The sequence below is a fragment of the Nomascus leucogenys genome, chromosome 10, assembly GCF_006542625.1.
Source record: "Nomascus leucogenys isolate Asia chromosome 10, Asia_NLE_v1, whole genome shotgun sequence".
NCBI lineage: Eukaryota > Metazoa > Chordata > Mammalia > Primates > Hylobatidae > Nomascus > Nomascus leucogenys.
In genome coordinates, this window is record NC_044390.1 from 10,318,756 (window position 1) to 10,336,882 (window position 18,127).

At 42.0% G+C, this 18,127-nt stretch overlaps 1 protein-coding gene and 1 pseudogene across 2 annotated transcripts in view; one reads left to right on the top strand and one right to left on the bottom strand.

Annotated features, from left to right (window-relative positions):
• The window catches only part of FGD6 (FYVE, RhoGEF and PH domain containing 6), a 140,287-nt gene that overhangs the window by 72,429 nt on the left and 49,731 nt on the right, over window positions 1-18,127 (top strand). The window contains exons 6-8 of the mRNA XM_030819830.1: window positions 4,158-4,309; window positions 8,040-8,196; window positions 10,898-10,985. Coding sequence (XP_030675690.1) covers window positions 4,158-4,309; window positions 8,040-8,196; window positions 10,898-10,985 — 397 coding nt within the window. The remainder of the gene's footprint in view (window positions 1-4,157; window positions 4,310-8,039; window positions 8,197-10,897; window positions 10,986-18,127) is intronic.
• LOC100581781 lies at window positions 16,605-17,288 on the bottom strand (annotated as a pseudogene). Its single transcript, XR_001114155.2, has one exon. The product of XR_001114155.2 is annotated as a 60S ribosomal protein L14 pseudogene (transcript).

Sequence of the window (18,127 nt, forward strand, 5' to 3'; positions counted from 1 at the left end):
GACAGAGCAAAACTCCATCTCAAAAACAAAAAACAATAGGCATAGGGACCACTGCAATGGGATTTTGCAGTAGTGGAGAGAGATTGGGCTCAACTCCAAATATATTATGGGCAAGTGGGAATTTATAGCCAAGGAGGAGCAAAGTGGGAGTTAGTGGATGGAAAATTACTAACAAGAAACTTCAGGAGCAAGGGAGATTCTGGCTAAACCAACTTAAGAGGATTCTTGCTGAAGACGGACCAGCCAGGGTGATCATACATCACCTGGGCAATGGTAGAGGATGAAGGACCCGAACAATATCAAGGGTGGGAAGTTCTTGCTAAAACTGGATTTTACAAGAAAGTGCACAGATGGGCCTAAGAAAAGATTCAGGAACCTGACTAGTACAGAATCTTTGTCGAGTGCTTACTTAGAATATGTAATTCTCTGGTTGGGCACGATGGCTCACGCCTGTAATCCCAACACTTTGGGAAGCTGAGACAGGCAGATCACTTGAGGCCAGGAGTTCAAAACCAGTCTGGCTAACATGGTGAAACCCTATCTCTACTAAAAATACAAAAAATTAGCCAAATGTGGTGGCACACACCTATAATCCCAGCTACTCAGGAGATGAGGCAAGAGAATGGCTTGAACCTGGGAGTTGGAGGTTGCAGTGAGCTGAGATCACACCACTGCACTCTAGCCTGGACTACAGAGCAAGACTCTGTCTCAAAAAAAAAAAAAAAAAGGCCGGGTGCGGTGGCTCACGCCTGTAACCCCAGCACTTTCAGAGGCTGAGGCGGGTAGATCACCTGAGGTCAGGAGTTCGAGACCAGCTGGCCAACATGGTGAAATCCCCGTATCTACTAAACATACAAAAATTAGCCGGGCGTGGTGGCAAGCGCCTGTAATCCCAGCTACTTGGGAGGCTGAGGCAGGAGAAATCACTTGAACTCAGGAGGTGGAGGTTGCAGTGAGCTGAGATTGCACCACTGCACTCCGGCCTGGGCAAGAAGAGTGAAACTCTTTCTCAAAAAAAAAAAAAAAAAAAGTAAGCTGGGCACCGTGGCTCACACCTATAATCCCAGCACTTTGGGAGGCTGAGGCAGGTGAATCACCTGAGGTTGGGAGTTCGAGACCAGCCTGACCAACATGGAGAAACTCTGTAACTCTGTCTCTACTAAAAATACAAAATTAGCCAGGTGTGGTGGCACATGCCTGTAATCCCAGCTACTCAGGAGGCTGAGGCAGGAGAATTGCTTGAATCCAGGAAGCAGAGGTTGTGGTCAGCTGAGATCATGCCATTGCACTCCAGCCTGGGCAACCAGAGTGAAAAACTCTGTCTCAAAAAAAAAAAAAGTAACTCTCTGGGTTTCATGGATATATACTCTTAAAATTCTTATAGCCTTTATTAAGTGTACTTCTGCTATTTTAATTATTAAATTTCTATTTTATTCTGACATACTGCGTATAATTTAAAAGAAAACATTGTGGGCCATCAGTCCATTCTGAGCTGCCTAAAAACATCCAGTAGTACTGGGAAAAGCAGAGTTTTGCCTGGTGTGTGACAAGGGCCTCCATTTAGAGGCAGCCATCTCACTGGTCAGTTCAGTTTGTATTTGGCTGGTCTCTGTTAAATGCGTCTTAAATAAACAAGTTCCCTTTTTGGCAATGGTGGCAGACATATGGAATGCAGGGTCTGGCAAAAGCTGTGTCAAACTGGCTCCTTAAGTTACTTAGCAGCTAACATCACTGTCACTGTCATGGCAGAGGAAATACCTTCCAACTGGGAAACAAAAGTTATCCTGCTGCCAGGAGACAAATATAGTCATCACTTACTCCACCAGAAGAAAGGGTGGCACTTATTGCTTTGCTGAGCAAGGAATTCTTGCATCCAAATTGTATTAATCACTAAACTGGTCAAAACAAAAGCAAAAAAGATAACCATAGAGGATGTTTAATTATTCTGCTTTGAATACATTATTCATGATGTGTAAATGTATTCTATAGCCCTGCCTGATAGCAGACAGCCTAATGATTTTCAAAAGTGTTAAGTGGCTCTATTTTCTTTTAGTAAATGTGAGTGCTGATTGAAGCAAGCTGTTGGGAGGTGAAATTTGGCTGATATCCACTTGGTTTCTGGAGATGTTCTGAGTGGTTTTCTGGATTAGAGCTTATAATACTATGAGAATTAAATACTCTTATTTTATGTGATACTAATTAGGTATACAGGTTAGTCCTTTAGTTACTGGTATGAGTAGTTGGCTCCTTTGGGCTGATGTGACTGTTGGATCAATAAACTTAGTCCCAGGTACTGAGTCCTAAGTGAAGGGTTTTTTAGCATTGATTAAGCATAAGAGGATTGGACTTCTTCAAAATAGCTATCCTTTAGAAAAAGGATCCTTTCATATATTATCTGTTATCTGTGAGGTTTTTGGCTGTCCAGAGTTTAAAAAAAAAAAACCTCATGGGTAATATATGTATGTTAGGGGCAGATGTTGAAAGGATCAGTGGAAGGAACAGTATCTTTTTTGGTTGATTTCATTTGCCTGGTAAATCCCTGAAGGGAAAGCAGTTGGAAATAAAGGTAAGGAAAGATAAGGCCTATTAGTCATTTACCCAAACTTTGCTTTCAGATTTTAATTAAAACTGCTGTTTCTAAAAAGGAAAAAATCTTTGTTTTTGAATCCTCAGGACTGTGGAACAGATTTCGCTCTGTTTTACTTATATCTTGAGGCCCACCCTTAGGGGACAATGAAATCTAGGCAAATACTTATCTCCTACCCCACCCTTTCCAAGTCCTCTGGAGTAATAGGGTGCGGTGATATTGACCTATATTAAAACATAGTACAGATAGTCTAGAGAACACTAAATGAAAAATAATAGGTGAAGAGAAAGATTCTTATTTGTGAAAAGTGTAAACCCTGGTGAATTTATTGAGAGGTTGACAAGAGGGAGGGGAGAATTTCAGGTCCAGAGTTAAAATGTTTCATTTATTCTGTGTGCCAGCTGCATTGCAAAAAAAGTTTTATGTGCAATATCTAATTAAAGTCCATAACTAATATTATACTCATTTAGCAGATGAGGAAAATCAGGCTGGCCCAAGGAAACACAGTAAATAAGGAGCAAGGGCTTGGATCCAGGATTCTGATTATCAGGCATGTGTCTGCCAGGCACGTTGGCTCATGCCTATAATCACAGCACTTTGGGAGGCCCTAGTGGGAGGATTGCTTGAGCTTAGGAGTTCAAGACCAGCCTGGGCAACAAGGTGAAACCTCGTCTCTACAAAAAATAGAAAAATGGGCTGGGTGCAGTGGGTCACACCTGTAATCCCAGCACTTTGGGAGGCTGAGGCGAGCGAATCATAAGGTCAGGAATTCGAGACCAGCCTGGCCAACATGGTGAAACACCGTCTCTACTAAAAACATACAAAAAATGAGTTGGGCATGGTGGTGGGCACCTGTAATCCCAGCTACTCGGGAGGCTGAGGCAGGAGAATCGCATGAACCTGGGAGCCAAGATCGCGCCACTGTACTCCAGCCTGGGTGACAGTGCAAGACTCCATCTCAAAAAAAAAAATGAGCCTGGCATGGTGGCACGCGCCTATAGTCCCAGCTACTCGGGAAGTTGCCATGAGCTGAGATTGGGCCACTGCACTCCATCCTGGACGACAGAGGGAGACCCACAACATGTGCCTCTCTCCACATGCCTCACCTAGGATGCTCCAGTTGTTGGGAAATGATGACTGAAAGTGGACAGTGGGACTCTTAAATCCAGAATAAAATTAGCTAAGAGCTCCTGGGAACTTTTAAAATAAATGGATTGTGTTTATATTGATGGTATTGGAATAATTCTAAAGACTATTTAGAATTGCGTTACAATTTCCAGACACTCGCTTAGTATAATTGCTAAGTTTAGAGATCAAACTAAAAGGTTTAAGATAAATATGATATAGTATGTTTGAAAATCAAATAATCGTCTCAGCCGCTACTTTTTATTTTTAATTTCCTATCTAGGTGAGTGGGGTAGGAGGAAGGGGGTACTTTAGATTTGTAATTCTGCATGAGAAATACAGCTGTGCAATCTGTATCATTTTAGGGAAGAGGGGGACTGAGGATAAAAGCTTGTTATCAAGTTACTTGTGTGTGTATTGTTTTTCCTTCTCTGGACTGTAATAGGATTTCCGGGATGCAGTAGCTCATGCTTCCAGGCAACTTGGGAAACCAGTGATTGAGGACCGGATTCTAAATCAGATCCTATACTACTTGCCTCAGCTGTATGAGCTCAACCGGGATCTCCTGAAGGAACTGGAGGAAAGAATGTTGCACTGGTAAAAATGGACTGTTTTCAGATTTTCCTAGTGTTTCCAATTTTAGATGAAGCCATAAGGGCCCCACATGTGACAGAGATATATTGTTCATTACATTGAGTTGTTTGAATATATTGTCTTTGCAGTTACCCATAGATTGATTTTGTTTTGTTTGTTTTTTGTTTTTGAGATAGATTCTCATTCTGTCGCCCAGGCTGGAGTGCAGTGGCACGATCTCGGCTCACTGCAACCCCTGCCTCCCGGGTTCCAGTGTTTCTTCTGCCTCAGCCTCCCGAGTAGCTGGGATTATAGGCACGTGCCACCACGCCTTTCTAATTTGTTGTATTTTTAGTAGAGATGAGGTGTCACCATGTTGGCCAGGCTGGTCTCGAACTCCTGACCTCAGGTGATCTGCCTGCCTCGGCCTCCTAAAGTGCTGGGATTACAGGTGTGAGCCACCATGCCTGACCAGATTGATTATTTTCAATGGCCCAGAATTCACAACCTTGGCACACCAAGCTCAATACTATTATTTTAAAAAAATCTTTGGTAATGCTGCCTCAGAAGCAAGATGCAGCCAATTTAAATTTCTATAGGTGAACTTGGGCAATCAAGATTTTTGAGATTCAGTGTAGATAGATGCTATATGCTATATTCACAATGGAATAGTTTCTAAATGTTTTATTTACCTTCTGGAGCTGCAGGTCATAAAACTCCCTTTCCAGTTTTGGAAAAGAGGCCGTTCACTGAAATAATAGGATGGTTGTTTTGGAAAGGCAATTTTTTTTCTTTCAAGATGGAGTTTCACTCTGGTTGCCCAGGCTGGAGTGCAATGGCACGATCGCAGCTCACTGCAACCTCTGCCTCCCAGGTTCAAGTGATTCTTCTGTCTCAGCCTCCTACGTAGCTGGGATTACAGGCGCATGCCACCATGCCTGGCTAATTTTTGTATTTTTAGTAGAGGCAGGGTTTCATCATATTGGCCAGGCTAGTCTCTAACTCCTGACCTCAGGTGATCCGCCTTGGCCTCCCAAAGAAAGGCAAATTTATATATGTATGACATCCTTGTAGAAGCTGTAGATTTAAGAATAGGAAAAGAGTACCAAAAGGTTAGTATTGGAAGCTACTTCCACTAGGCTGAAGAAAATAAGTACGCAGAGGTGTTGGTGACTTCTGTGGAAATAATGTAGAAAGATTGGTGTAGGAGGATTGAATTTACTGTTGAAGACCATGGGGAACACAACATGATTAGAATAAGAAAATAGTATCGCCTATTTTCATGTTCAAAATTTCTCTAAACTTTCTTTATATATAAACCAGAAAAATACCTCTGCTTGTTTTGGAAATATTTTGCCTCTATATGTTGGGTAAATATGGCAGATAAGCAATTAATACATAGCTGTAGCCTAAGTATAAATTAACACACAATTAAGGACTGAGAAATGACTAAAATGTAGTCTTTAAAGGTCATGATAGGCTGAGCGCGGTGGCTCACGCCTGTAATCCCAGCACTTTGGGAGGCTGAGGCGGGTGGATCAGTTGAGGTCAGGAGCTCGAGACCAGCCTAGCCAACATGGCAAAACCTCGTCTCTAGTAAACATACAAAAATTAGCCAGACATGGTGGCACCTGCCTGTAATCCCAACTACTCAGAAGGCTGAACTGGGAGGCGGAGGCTGCAGTGAGCCGAGATTGTGCCACTGCACTCCATTCTGGGTGACAGAGCGAGACTCCTTTAAAAAAAAAAAAAAAGTCATGATAGAAGTAAAATATAACTGGCCAGGCGCTGTGGCTCACACCTTTAATCCCAGTATTTTGGCAGGCCGAGGCAGGCAGATAAGCTGAGGTCAGGAGTTTGAGACCAGCCTGGCCAACATTGGTGAAACCTTGTCTCTACTAAAAAACAAATCTTTTTTTTTTTCTTGTTTTAAATTTAAAAAAAAAAAAAAAAATTAGGGCTTATTTGCTTCCGATTTTTTTTTTTTTTTTTTTTTTGAGACAGAGTTTCACTCTCTTGTCCAGGCCAGAGTTCAGTGGTGTGACCATGGCTCACTGCAGCCTTGACTTCCCCGGGCTTAAGTGATCCTTCCACCTCAGCCACTCAAGTAGCTGGGACTGCAGGCATGCCCCACCACGCCTGGCTAATTTTTTTAATTTTTTGTAGAGACAGGTTGCCCTGTGTTTCCCTGGGTGGTGTTGTGCTCCTGGGCTCAAGTGATCCTCTCGCCTCAGCCTCCCAAAGTGCTAGGATTACAGGCATGAGCCACTGCACCCAGCCTAATTTTCTATTTATTAAAATATTTTTCTCTTAGGGTTTAAGTCAATACATATTCTTTGGTGTTAGTTGACTTTCTGAAATAACATTTTTCCATTGGCTTTTAACAACAATTGATGAAATATTTTATTTTCACATTCAAGAAAGTTTGCATATCTACTGTGTGCTAGTCTGTGCTCTGAGTATGCAGAGGATATCACAGTGCACAAAACAGACATCCTGCTTTCATGGAGCAGACATTTAATAGGGGAAGGACCAGATAAATAGACAAGAAAACTACCAGAAGCAGTTTCTGAGTTGCAGAGACCTGAAATAGGACGCTGTGGTAGCGAATGAAGCTTGGGTGGTCAGGGAAAGCCCTCTGTGAAGGTGGCATATTTACAGTGATACCTGAAAGAAAAGGAGGAACCAGCCAGGGTTCTATATTTCCAGGCATGTAGAACCATTAGTGGAAGTCTGCATAGTGGAAATGAATTCCATGTCTCCAAAGAAGATAAAGAAGGCCAGTGTGGTGGGAGAGAAATGGGGAAGAGGAAGAGAAGTGTGACAGGGGTCAGAAAGGTCAGGCCTTTGTATGCCAGGTAAGGAGTTTGGGGTTTTTTTCTTTTTTTTTTTTTTTGAGACAGCGTCTCACTGTGTCGCCTAGGCTGGAGTGTAGTGGGCGCAATCTCAGCTCGCTGCAACCTCCACCTACCGGGTTCAAGCGATTCTCCTGCCTCAGCCTCCCGAGTACCTAGGATTACAGGTGCCTGCCACCATGCCCAGCTAATATTTGTATTTTTAGTAGAGATAGGGTTTCACCATGTTGGCCAGGCTGGTCTCAAACTCCTGATCAGAAGTAATCTGCCCATCTCAGCCTCCCAAAGTGCTGGGATTACAGGCATGAGCCACCATGCCCGTCCAAGGAGTGAGTTATTTATTTATTTATTTATTTTTGAGATGGAATCTCGCTCTGTTGCCCAGGCTGGAGTGCAGTGGCGCGATCTCGGCTCACTGCAACCTCCCCCTCCCGGGTTCAAACAATTCTCCTGACTCGGCCTCCCAAGTAGCTGGGATTACAGGCATGCACCACCATGCCTGACTAATTTTGTATTTTTAGTAGAGACTGGGTTTCTCCATGTTGGTCAGGCTGGTCTGGAGCTCCTAACCTCTGGTGATCTGCCCGCCTCGGCTCCCAAAGTGCTGGGATTACAGGTATGAGCCACCACACCCAGCCATGACAAACATTTTTTAAGACTCTCTCCTTGTGTTGAAGAATGGTTTGGAGAGGGCAAGAATGGAAGCAGGGAGACCAGTGAGAGTCCAGGCAAGATGGGATGGTGGCAGTGGAAATGGTGAAAAGTAGGCATTTTGAGGTATGTCTTACAAGAAGCGAAAAAAAGGTAAGTTGATGGCTTAGATGTGGACTCTGCTTATCATTGGATATGTTCATCACTCTCTCTTTATATTTTTTTGTGTATCTCTTCTCTATCCATAGGACTGAACAACAAAGAATTGCTGATATCTTTGTAAAGAAGGGACCATATCTAAAAATGTATTCCACATACATCAAAGAATTTGATAAGAATATAGCCTTGCTGGATGAACAGTGCAAGAAAAATCCAGGTTTTGCTGCTGTTGTTAGAGAATTTGAGGTATTTGCTACCATCTAATGTTGAACATTTCTCTTCCTTTTTGTTGTTGAAGCTTTAATAATAAGTTGCAGTCCTTGAAAACAAAGCTTGCAAACAAAGAAAAAGTTAAAAAGTAATCCCTTCAAAATCAAAGATGGAATTGAACAATTTAAATGGTGAGAACTCAAGAATGTACATGACTTAATTTTGAAAATATATTATTGCACATGGGAATATTTTGACTTGGAAAGAATTTTTTTTTGAGGCAGAGTCTTGCTCTGTTGCCCAGGCTGGAGTACAGTCACGCATACATTGGCTCACTGCAACCTCCGCCTCCTGGGTTCAAGTGATTCTCCTGCCTCAGCTTCCCGAGTAGTTGGGATTACAAGCACGTGCCACCACACCTGGCTAATTTTTTGTATTTTTAGTAGAGATGGGGTTTCACCACATTGGCTAGGCTGTTCTCGAATTCCTGACCTCAGGTGATCCACCCTGCTCGGCCTCCCAAAGTGCTGGGATTACAGGCGTGAGCCACTGTGCCTAGCTGGAAAGAATATTTTGATGGGGCTTTTTAAACTGTGGTAAAATACGTATAACACAAACTTAGCATTTTAACAATTTTCAAGTATATAGTTCAGTAATGTTAAGTACATTGACACTCTTGTGCAACCAGATCCCCAGAACTCTTTTCAACTTGCAAAACTGAAGCTCTGTAGGCATTAAACATTAACTCTATTCTCTCTTCCCTCCCAGCCCTTGGCAACCACCATTCTGCTTTCTGACTCAATGAACTTGATTAAGGAACATTTCTTAACTTTTAATTTAACTTCTTCTTTTATCCTAACAACTAACTTACAATGATGGATGGGAAATAGAATTTATGTTTCCCTTTAGATAAATAAATATCATGGTTTTGGTGCCAAAGTTAAGAAAAAGTAATAACCTGTTTAGAGCATGTGTCAGCCAAAGCTTTGACTTCTAACTCAGAGCTGTGAGGGTGGAACCCGGATTTAATCAGAGATAAAATCACAAGTCCCCTCCACCAATTTGGAGTAAAATTTGCGTACTATGTTTTAGTACTTGTTTCTCTGTTTTGAAGCTTAAAAGATCGGTGAGTTCCAGTCACACAAAACTAGAAGTGAAAAGGGGTTTTTTTGTTTGTTTGTCTGTTTGTTTGTTTTGTTTTTTGAGATGGAGTCTAGCTCTGTCGCCCAGGCTGGAGTGCAGTGGTGTGATCTCGGCTCACTGCAACCTCTGCCTCCAAGGTTCACGTGATTTTCCTGCCTCAGCCTCCCGGGTAGCTGGGATTTCAGGCGTGTGCCACCATGCCAACTGATTTTTGCATTTTTAGTAGAGACAGGGTTTCACTGTGTTGGCAAGGCTGGTCTCGAACTCCTGATCTCGTGATCCACCCACCTTGGCCTCTCAAAGTGCTGGGATTACAAGAGTGAGCCACCTCACCCGGCCGAAATGAAAAGTTTTTAAAATAGTATGGTATTGCTGATTTCTGATTTGCGCAGTAGACAAATAATTAAATTTTAAAGTCATCTGTAATTTTTTCTTCTTTTCCTCTCCTCTGTTGTCTTTGTGCTATCAAAAAACAAAGTGTGATGTAATTGTGGCAACTGATGATTGACCCAGGTTTTGGTAAGAGTCCAGTGAGTTGTGTTACCTTGTTAACAAAAGAAAACAGGGAGCCATAAGGCCAGGAGAATTCGTAATCTGGGTTATAATGATGCTTGGATGAAAGATACTTTCTTAACATGCGTTATCATTATAATTTCATAATCACTCTGTGTACCAGATAGTGGCGGTACATATTTAGAAAATGATAAAAGTCTGAGCAAATCTAACAAAACTTATCCAGCAACTTGCGCTATGTTAGAAGCGTGACTTTTATTTTGTAGTTCTTAGGATGCAGGGACATTTTCACTTGGCCTTTTTGATGACTCCTCACAGTAAACTCTTAGGTTGGAGAATGAGGGTGAGGCTCAGGAATGGGCCGAGATAGATGTCTGTTGTACATACTAAGGAAGAGAGGTTTCAAGGGATAACCAAATGTCTTTGTAGTCAAGCCAAAATGTGGTTCCATAATCAAATGTTCCTATAAACGCTGTGATTTGGGGGCTATCTTTTTATAAGGCCACTCATCTGCAAAAGACTTTTACATTCCTCAGACTTCTTAAAGAAGGGATACTTAGCAAAGCCGCTTTTCAGGTTATCTTTACTTTCTACAGTTCTCCCTTCTACCACCATTATTTTGACTATATTGACCACAAGGCTCTGATTATCATTTGAATCCAATTCCTGGCAGTTGTATTTCCGCTGCCTTATTTTAGGGGCCATGCATTTCCTTCTTGGTCCATTGGGATTTGTTTGTATTTATCAATACAAGTGGGAGCTGCTGAGTAGGGTAGGCTCTAACTAGCCTAGGACACAGACTGTGGCTACCACGCTCTTTGACAGGGTTGTTAACAAGTTTTTCCCAGGAGCAAGTGATTTCAGGGACTGCCTACAGGAAAGGGTGGAGGTTGGTGGTCAGTCTGGCTGGGGTTCACTCTCAGTGTATCTAACAGCTGTACCTTAAAATAAAAGGGAGCCTCTCTACGAATCTCTTTCCAGAGTTGCTTGATGTTTAAAGTTTGGCTTCCTGAGCACTTGAATCGAGGTCCCTTGCTTCTTAGAAAACACCGTGTTTATTTTGGATGCCTTCTCCTTTCAGATGAGCCCTCGCTGTGCTAATCTGGCCCTCAAGCACTACCTGCTCAAGCCGGTTCAGAGGATCCCCCAGTACAGGCTGTTGCTGACAGGTGGGCTTCTCCAGCATTTTGCCAACCACCCAGTTGGTTTATCCATCAGCCAACTCTTCTTGCCTTTATGAAACTTGGGTGCCTCTCTTTGTATATCACCCCAGTCACCACATTGCCTAATACGTAGATTTGTAGATTGCGTATGTACTTCACATATACGTTGCCTGAACTGAACGGCTTTCGGTTCTTTGATCATCCATCCATGTTTGCATTTTCACCTCGGCATTCATACATGTAGCTACTTTTTAATTCAGAACATCTTTGACCATCCCAAGCCCATACCCCTGCATCATTTCACCTGTCTAATATGATTAATTCCAAGAAGGTACTTTCCCCAACTGCTCGAGAATGGAGTTTAGAGGGTCACTCCCACATATTTATATAGCACTATCATAGCCCTAGTTACTTGCCTCAGAAGGTTGTTGTAAGGTTTGATTAATGAGCTAAATGTGGACAGTGCTTAGAATAGTACCGTAGCTGGGTGCAGTGGACACGCCTATAGTCCCAGCTACTGGAGAGGCTGAGGCCGGGAGGATCTTTGAGCCCAGGAGTTTGAGACTATCTGGGCAACATAGACCCCTGTCTTAAAAAAACAGGAATAATGCTTTAATTATAACAAGTTCTACATAAGTATTAGCTTTTACTATTATTAGTAATAGTAGTATTCTTATCCTGATAGTTATTTCCTTATCATGATAATTAGTCTATCTTCTACTAGACTGTAAGCTTCAGGATTATAGAGCTATGTCTGTTTGGTAAGGAAAAAAGAAGGAAAGAAAAAAGCAAAAACACTGTGTTTGAGTGAAGGAACTTGCTGTAATCAGGTCTTTATATTCACTGGCTCTTTAAATCCTCACCATAGCCTTGCAAATATCAGTTTTATCTTCACAGATGAGATAACAGGCTTATTGAGATTAAGTGGTTTGGCATCACAAAAAGGCTAGTGTAGTCTCAGTACCAAACATAGTTACCCAACACCTTCTACTAGGTTCTCTGGAATATTTGCTGAACTATATTGGATGTACAGTGACTTAATATGCATATATAATATGCATTAAAATTGTATCAAAATGGACAAGAACATCAAAATGTGGCCACAACCGTAAAGTCAATGTGTTGTAATTTTCTATAAGTAAATTTGGAGGTACTTGGTTTCTGTTACTCTCCTTAAGAAATGCTGTGCATGCTTTTCTTCTTAACTTCACTCTCTTAAGCCAAGAGCTATATTGGAGATAATAGGTGAATCCTGAAAAACAAGGATTTCCTCATTTATCTTTAGGGGAAAGGCTTCAGCACTTAAAAGCTTGCCTAGTGACAGACTGCTCACGAGGAAGACCTACCTTTTAGCCCCAGGACAGGCTGGAGTGCAGTGGCGCCATCTCGGCTCACTGCAGCCTTCATCTCCCATGTTCAAGCGATTCTCCTGCCTCAGCCTCCTGTGTAGCTGGGATTATAGGTGTGCACCACCATGCCCGGCTAATTTTTGTATTTTTAGTGGAGGCGGGGTTTCACCATGTTGGCCAGGTTGGTCTCAAACTCCTGACCTCAAGTGATCTGCCCACCTCGGCCTCCCAAAGTGCTGAGATTATAGGCGTAAGCCACCACGACTGGCCCTTAATTTAAATTTCTAACAATGAATCAGGCACTAGGTTTCTCTCTGGAATGACATAAAGCCAACTGAATAATTTAAGGATATCCTGTCCCTCTGTACTTTCTTTCTTCTGCTTTTGGCAGAGATTTAGAATACACAGGACAAAGGGAAGTACTGATACACATGTTGTGTTTTTGCTAGATAAATTCAATGCTCTCATAAACCAGCTATTGAATGGCATAGGCTCTTTCCATAGCTGTCAAATGAAGTACTGTTTTCAGTGGCAAAAGACAGCTGTAGTTTCAAATGGGAGGGGAATGGAGCAAGAATCTGAAAATTTAATGCAAAGATTAATTTTTACATATTATTTGTTTATTTATTTGAGACAGAGTCTTGCTCTGTTGCCAGGCTGGAGTGCAGTGGTGCAGTCTCAGCTCACTGCAACCTCCGCCTCCTGGGTTCAAGAGATTCTCCTGCCTCAGCCTCCCGAGTAGCTGGGACTACAGGCGCGTGCCACCACGCCCAGCTAATTTTTTGTATTTTTAGTAGAGACGGGGTTTCAACATGTTGGCCAGGATGGTCTTGATCTCTTGACCTCGTGATCCGCCCGCCTTGGCCCCCCAAAGTGCTGGGATTACAAGCATGAGCCACGGCGCCCGGCCATATTATTTATTTTATTTCACACACTACGACTGTTCTAAGTAGTAAAAAGTCTACATATGTTAAATTTAGGTTTCATGCTTTGTTTTTTATTGAGAAAGGGTGAAATGACAAAAGCAGGTTTTAAAAACCTCTCTTTACTAAAATAGATTTTAACCAGGTGCAGTGGCCTATGCCTGTAACCCAGCAACTTAGGAGGCTGAGCCGGGGGGATTGCTTGAGTCCGGGAGTTCGAGGCTCCAGTGAGCCATGGTGATGCTACTGCACTTCAGCCTGGGTGACAGTGAGAATTCTGTCTTTAAAAAAAAAGAAGAAGAATTTTGTTTTATAATACCAACATCATGTGAGCTTGGAGTTATTTTTAGCTTGAGCTACCTCTTAATCTTAGATAGGAAAATCTTTTCTGTTATTTATTTATTTATTTATTTATGAGGCAAAATCTTGTCTGTTGCCCAGGCTGTAGTGCAGTGGCACAATCTCAGCTCACTGCAACCTCCGCCTACCAGGTTCAAGTTATCCTCCCTCCTCAGCCTCCCAAGTAGCTGGGATTACAGGTGCCTGCCACCATACCTAGCTAATTTTTGTGTTTTTAGTAGGGATATGGTTCTGCCATGTTGGCCATCCTGGTCTCAAACTTCTGACCTCAGATGATCTGCCTACCTCGGCTTTTCCATTCGTTAACTGATGCACAATACCTTATATATAATAGGCCCTCGATACTGGTGGATTTGGGAAGGGGGAAAAGTGATGAATGGCTTGTTCAAGGCCACGAAATCAGGACTAAAATTAAAGAAAGAATGTAGACTTTGTATTCTTCATCCTATGCCTTTTTTTCCATTGTTTAAAATTCTTTCCTTCCTCTAAGCCTGACCTGAAGTCAGGTCAGAAGTCCATTCTCTTTGTAGCCATCTCTGATTGCTTCAGTTCTCCAACCTTGAGTTCAGGGAGTGTGTCTTATATCTATAATTTAGCGGCCTCCAAAATATCTGGGTCAGTTTTGGATATGTTAAAGCTGTTCAGGAAATAATTTAGATTGGTTTTAAGCTAGGTTTAAAACATCTCACCAGGTGCGGTGTCTCACGCCTGTAATCCCAACACTTTGGGAGGCTGAGGCGGGCGGATCACCTGAGGTCAGGAGTTCAAGACCAGCCTGACCAACATGGAGAAACCCCATCTCTACTAAAAATACAAAAATTAACCAGGCATGGTGGCACATGCCCATAATCCCAGTTACTCGGGAGGCTGAGGCAGGAGAATTGTTTGAACCTGAGAGGCAGGGGTTGTGGTGAGCTGAGATCGTGCCATTGCACTCCGGCCTAGCCAAGAAGAGCAAACTCCCTCTCAAAAAAAAAAAAAAAAAAAACAACTCGTTAGCCAAAATGTTTTTCGCCCAAAGAATGACATCGAGACAACATTTATATTAGAGATTATATCTTCTCCTAAAAAGAAAGGCACAAGCAGAAAGGTGAAATGTCCTCCCAAGGCTACACAGCTTTAATTGAAGCACCTATGTTCCTATAATCCTAAGGACATTCCTATAACCTTGCAGGTTAATACTAAAGATTTGCTTTTTTATTTTTATTTTTGTATTTAAGTGATCCATCCTGTTAACTGATGCTTTTTATTTTTATTTAAAATTCTGATTTTCCAGTACTCATTTTTGTGATGTTCTGATTACTCTTTACTTTGCAAGATATATCTACTGTTGCTGTGAAAGTACTGCTGTCTAGGCACTGAGTTTTTTTTTTTTTAATTTTATGTAGAAACAGGGTTTCCACCTGTGCTATATGTTGTATAATTTGTTTTTCAGAAAAAAGCCTTTCATTTGTGGAAGGTTATTACATTGGTGTTGAAACAAGTTAAATCAGTAAGGATCCTGATAGAGAAAATATAAGATACAGGAATTTTAAAATTCCTCTGATAAGTCTTTTCCACTTAGGTATTTAGAAAAAAACAGTCCTTTGATTAAATGTGGATCAGGTGGTTTCTTTGATCTTGTTCAAAATATTTATGTTATGTAAAAGGCTACTTTAACAACATATTATATCACTTTTTCTCATTGTCTTTGCCTTTAGGATGATATTAACTCGCTCTAGGTTTTAGAAATCTAGGATTTCTCATGTTGGTAGAAAATGAGATATTTAAAACATCTGTTATAGTGTTCTGAAGCTATAAATTTGAGCTATGTACAGGCTAACAAGCACACACAAAAAAGATCACAATTAAATTAATAGATGACTTTTTTCCTTTTGAGATGGAGTCTCACTCTATTGCCCAGGCTGGAGTGCAGTGGCATGATCTCAGCTCACTACAACCGCCACCTCCTGGGTTCAAGTGATTCTTCTGCCTCAGCCGCCCGAGTAGCTGGGACTACAGGCACGTGCTACCATGCCCAGCTAGTTTTTGTAATTTTAGTAGAGATGGGGTTTCACCATATTGGCCAGGCTGGTCTCGAACTCCTGACCTCGTGATACACCTGCCTCAGCCTCCCTAACTGCTGGGATTACAGGCGTGAGCCACCACGCCCGGCGGCTAATAGATGACTCTTTTTTAAAAACCCTTACGGAAAGCTTCTGTTTAGCAAGTATTTATTTTAAAACCTAGGGTTAATTGTATGTATCAAAGTTATTTTAACACTTTCTCTAAGGCAGAACTTGATTAAAAAAAAAAAAAAAAAAGTAGGGCTGTCCTGCACTCCAGCCAAGGAATCTGGTTATCTAGTTTCTGACGAGCCCAAAGGTCTCTGATATAAGGCAGTTCCAACCATGTAAATTAGGAAGATAATACTATTCAGAATTCAGAGTTCATGTTGTAATTTGCTCAGCTCTTGTTCTGTTGCAATTCCTTTTTATTTTTATTTTTTGAGACCAAGTCTCACCCTGTCACCCCAGCTGGAATGCAGTGGTATGATCTCAGCTCGCTGCAACTTCCAACTCCTGGGTTCAAGCAATTCTCCCACCAAAGCCTCTCAAGTAGTTGGGGTTACAGGTGCCCACTACCACGTCTGGCTAATTTTTATTGTTCTGTTTTTTCTTTTTCTTTCTTTTTTTTTTTTTTTTTTTGAGACGGAGTCTCACTCTGTCGCCCAGGCTGGAGTGCAGTGGTACGATCTCAGCTCACTGCAGCCTTCACCTCCTGGGTTCAAGCAGTTCTCTTGCCTCAGCCTCCTGAGTAGCTGGGATTACAGGCATGCACCACCACGTCCAGCTAATTTTTTTGTATTTTTAGTAGAGACAGGGTTTCACCATATTGGCCAGGCTGGTCTCAAACTCCTGACCTCAAGTGATCCACCTGCCTCAGCCTCCCACAGTACTGGGATTACAGGCGTGAGCCACCATGACTAGCCTTTGTTTTTTGTTTGTTTTTTTAAAGAACCTGTATTGCTTTTTATAGTTGCCTCTTATGCTTTCTTGCCAGATGCCTTTGGAGCAGGGGCTTTCTGGGCTGGAGCTTGTTGACCCTTCTGAGCTTTTGGAGGAGGTGTTGCCTTCTGGCCTGTGGCTTTCTGGGCAGGAACCTTCTGCACTGGAGCCTTCTTGCCCACAGCGGTCATCTTTTTTGCTGGAACTTTAGCAGCAGCTGCAGCAGCACCCTTAGCAGCAGGTGCTTTTTTGGGAGAAGCTTTCAGGAGAGCTGCCTTTTGAAGCTTCTTAACTTCATTCTTGATTATTCTGTCCCTCATTTTCTTTGCCTTCATAATTTTAAAATGATCAGAATCTGTCATCTTGGCTTTCTTTTCTCTGGCTTCAATCTTCCTGGCCCATCGTGTGGCTGCCCATTTTGTATTGATGTCTACCTTCTGCCAGGCTTGTGGGACATACTTCTGGTGGGCACTGTGTGGAAACTTGAGGATGAAATCAGTGAGCTGCATGTACTTGAAAGGCATGGCCTGTCTCCTCACTTGAGCGCAAGGTCCACCAACCAAAGCCCTGTTCTGATTAATAACATCTATGATCACAATGAATTTTCCAGCATGAGGTCCAAAGGCAACGTACGTTGCCCGGCCAACCTCCATGAAGTGCCTGAACACCATATTGGCGGCGCTCGGTGAGAAGGAATTCATTTTTAATTGTAGTTGTGAGAAAGGTATTTTGAGAGATAGTATTGAATAAATTGTATCCAGGTATCCATAAAAGATAAATATTTATTTATGTATTGAGACATGGTCTTGCTCTGTTTCCCAGGTTAGAGTGTGGTGGCAGGATCATGGCTTACTGCAGCTTCAACCTTCCAGACTCAGGAGATCCTCCCACTTCAGCCTACCAAGTAGCTGTGGCTATAGGCATGCACCACCATACCAGGCTAATTTTTTCTATTTTTTTGTAGAGATGGGATCTCACTATGTTGCCCGGCTCATCTTGAATTCCTGGGTTCAGGGGATCCTTCCACCTCAGTCTCCTAAAGTGCTGCAATTATAGGCATGAGCCACTACACCTAGCCATCCATGAAATATTTTAATGCTATGAAGTGTTTAGGGTATATGAGGCAAGCACATTTCATCATCGCTTCTCGGCGTTTCGGCTAAGATCAAGGGTAGCACATTTCATCCACCTGTTCTATTAGCTTAGAGCTTTTAAATGTAATCTTAGTTTCTCTGTAGAACAGGAGTTCTTAAATTTTTTTGTGCCTAGATTCTTCTGGCAGTCTGATATAGCCTATGAGCCCTTCTCAGAATAATTTTTTTTTAAGTGCTGAAAAAACTACGTAAGATTAAAGGAAAAACCAACTGGGCTGAAGTACAGTTATTAAAAAAAAAAATTTTTTTTTGCTATACCACAATCACAGTAATATTTTTTAATCGTGACACAGTAATTAATGCATGTACTTCTTTAGTACTGCATTAAATAAGATCTGGTGGCAGATGTAATAAGTACCATGATTTTGAAGTAGG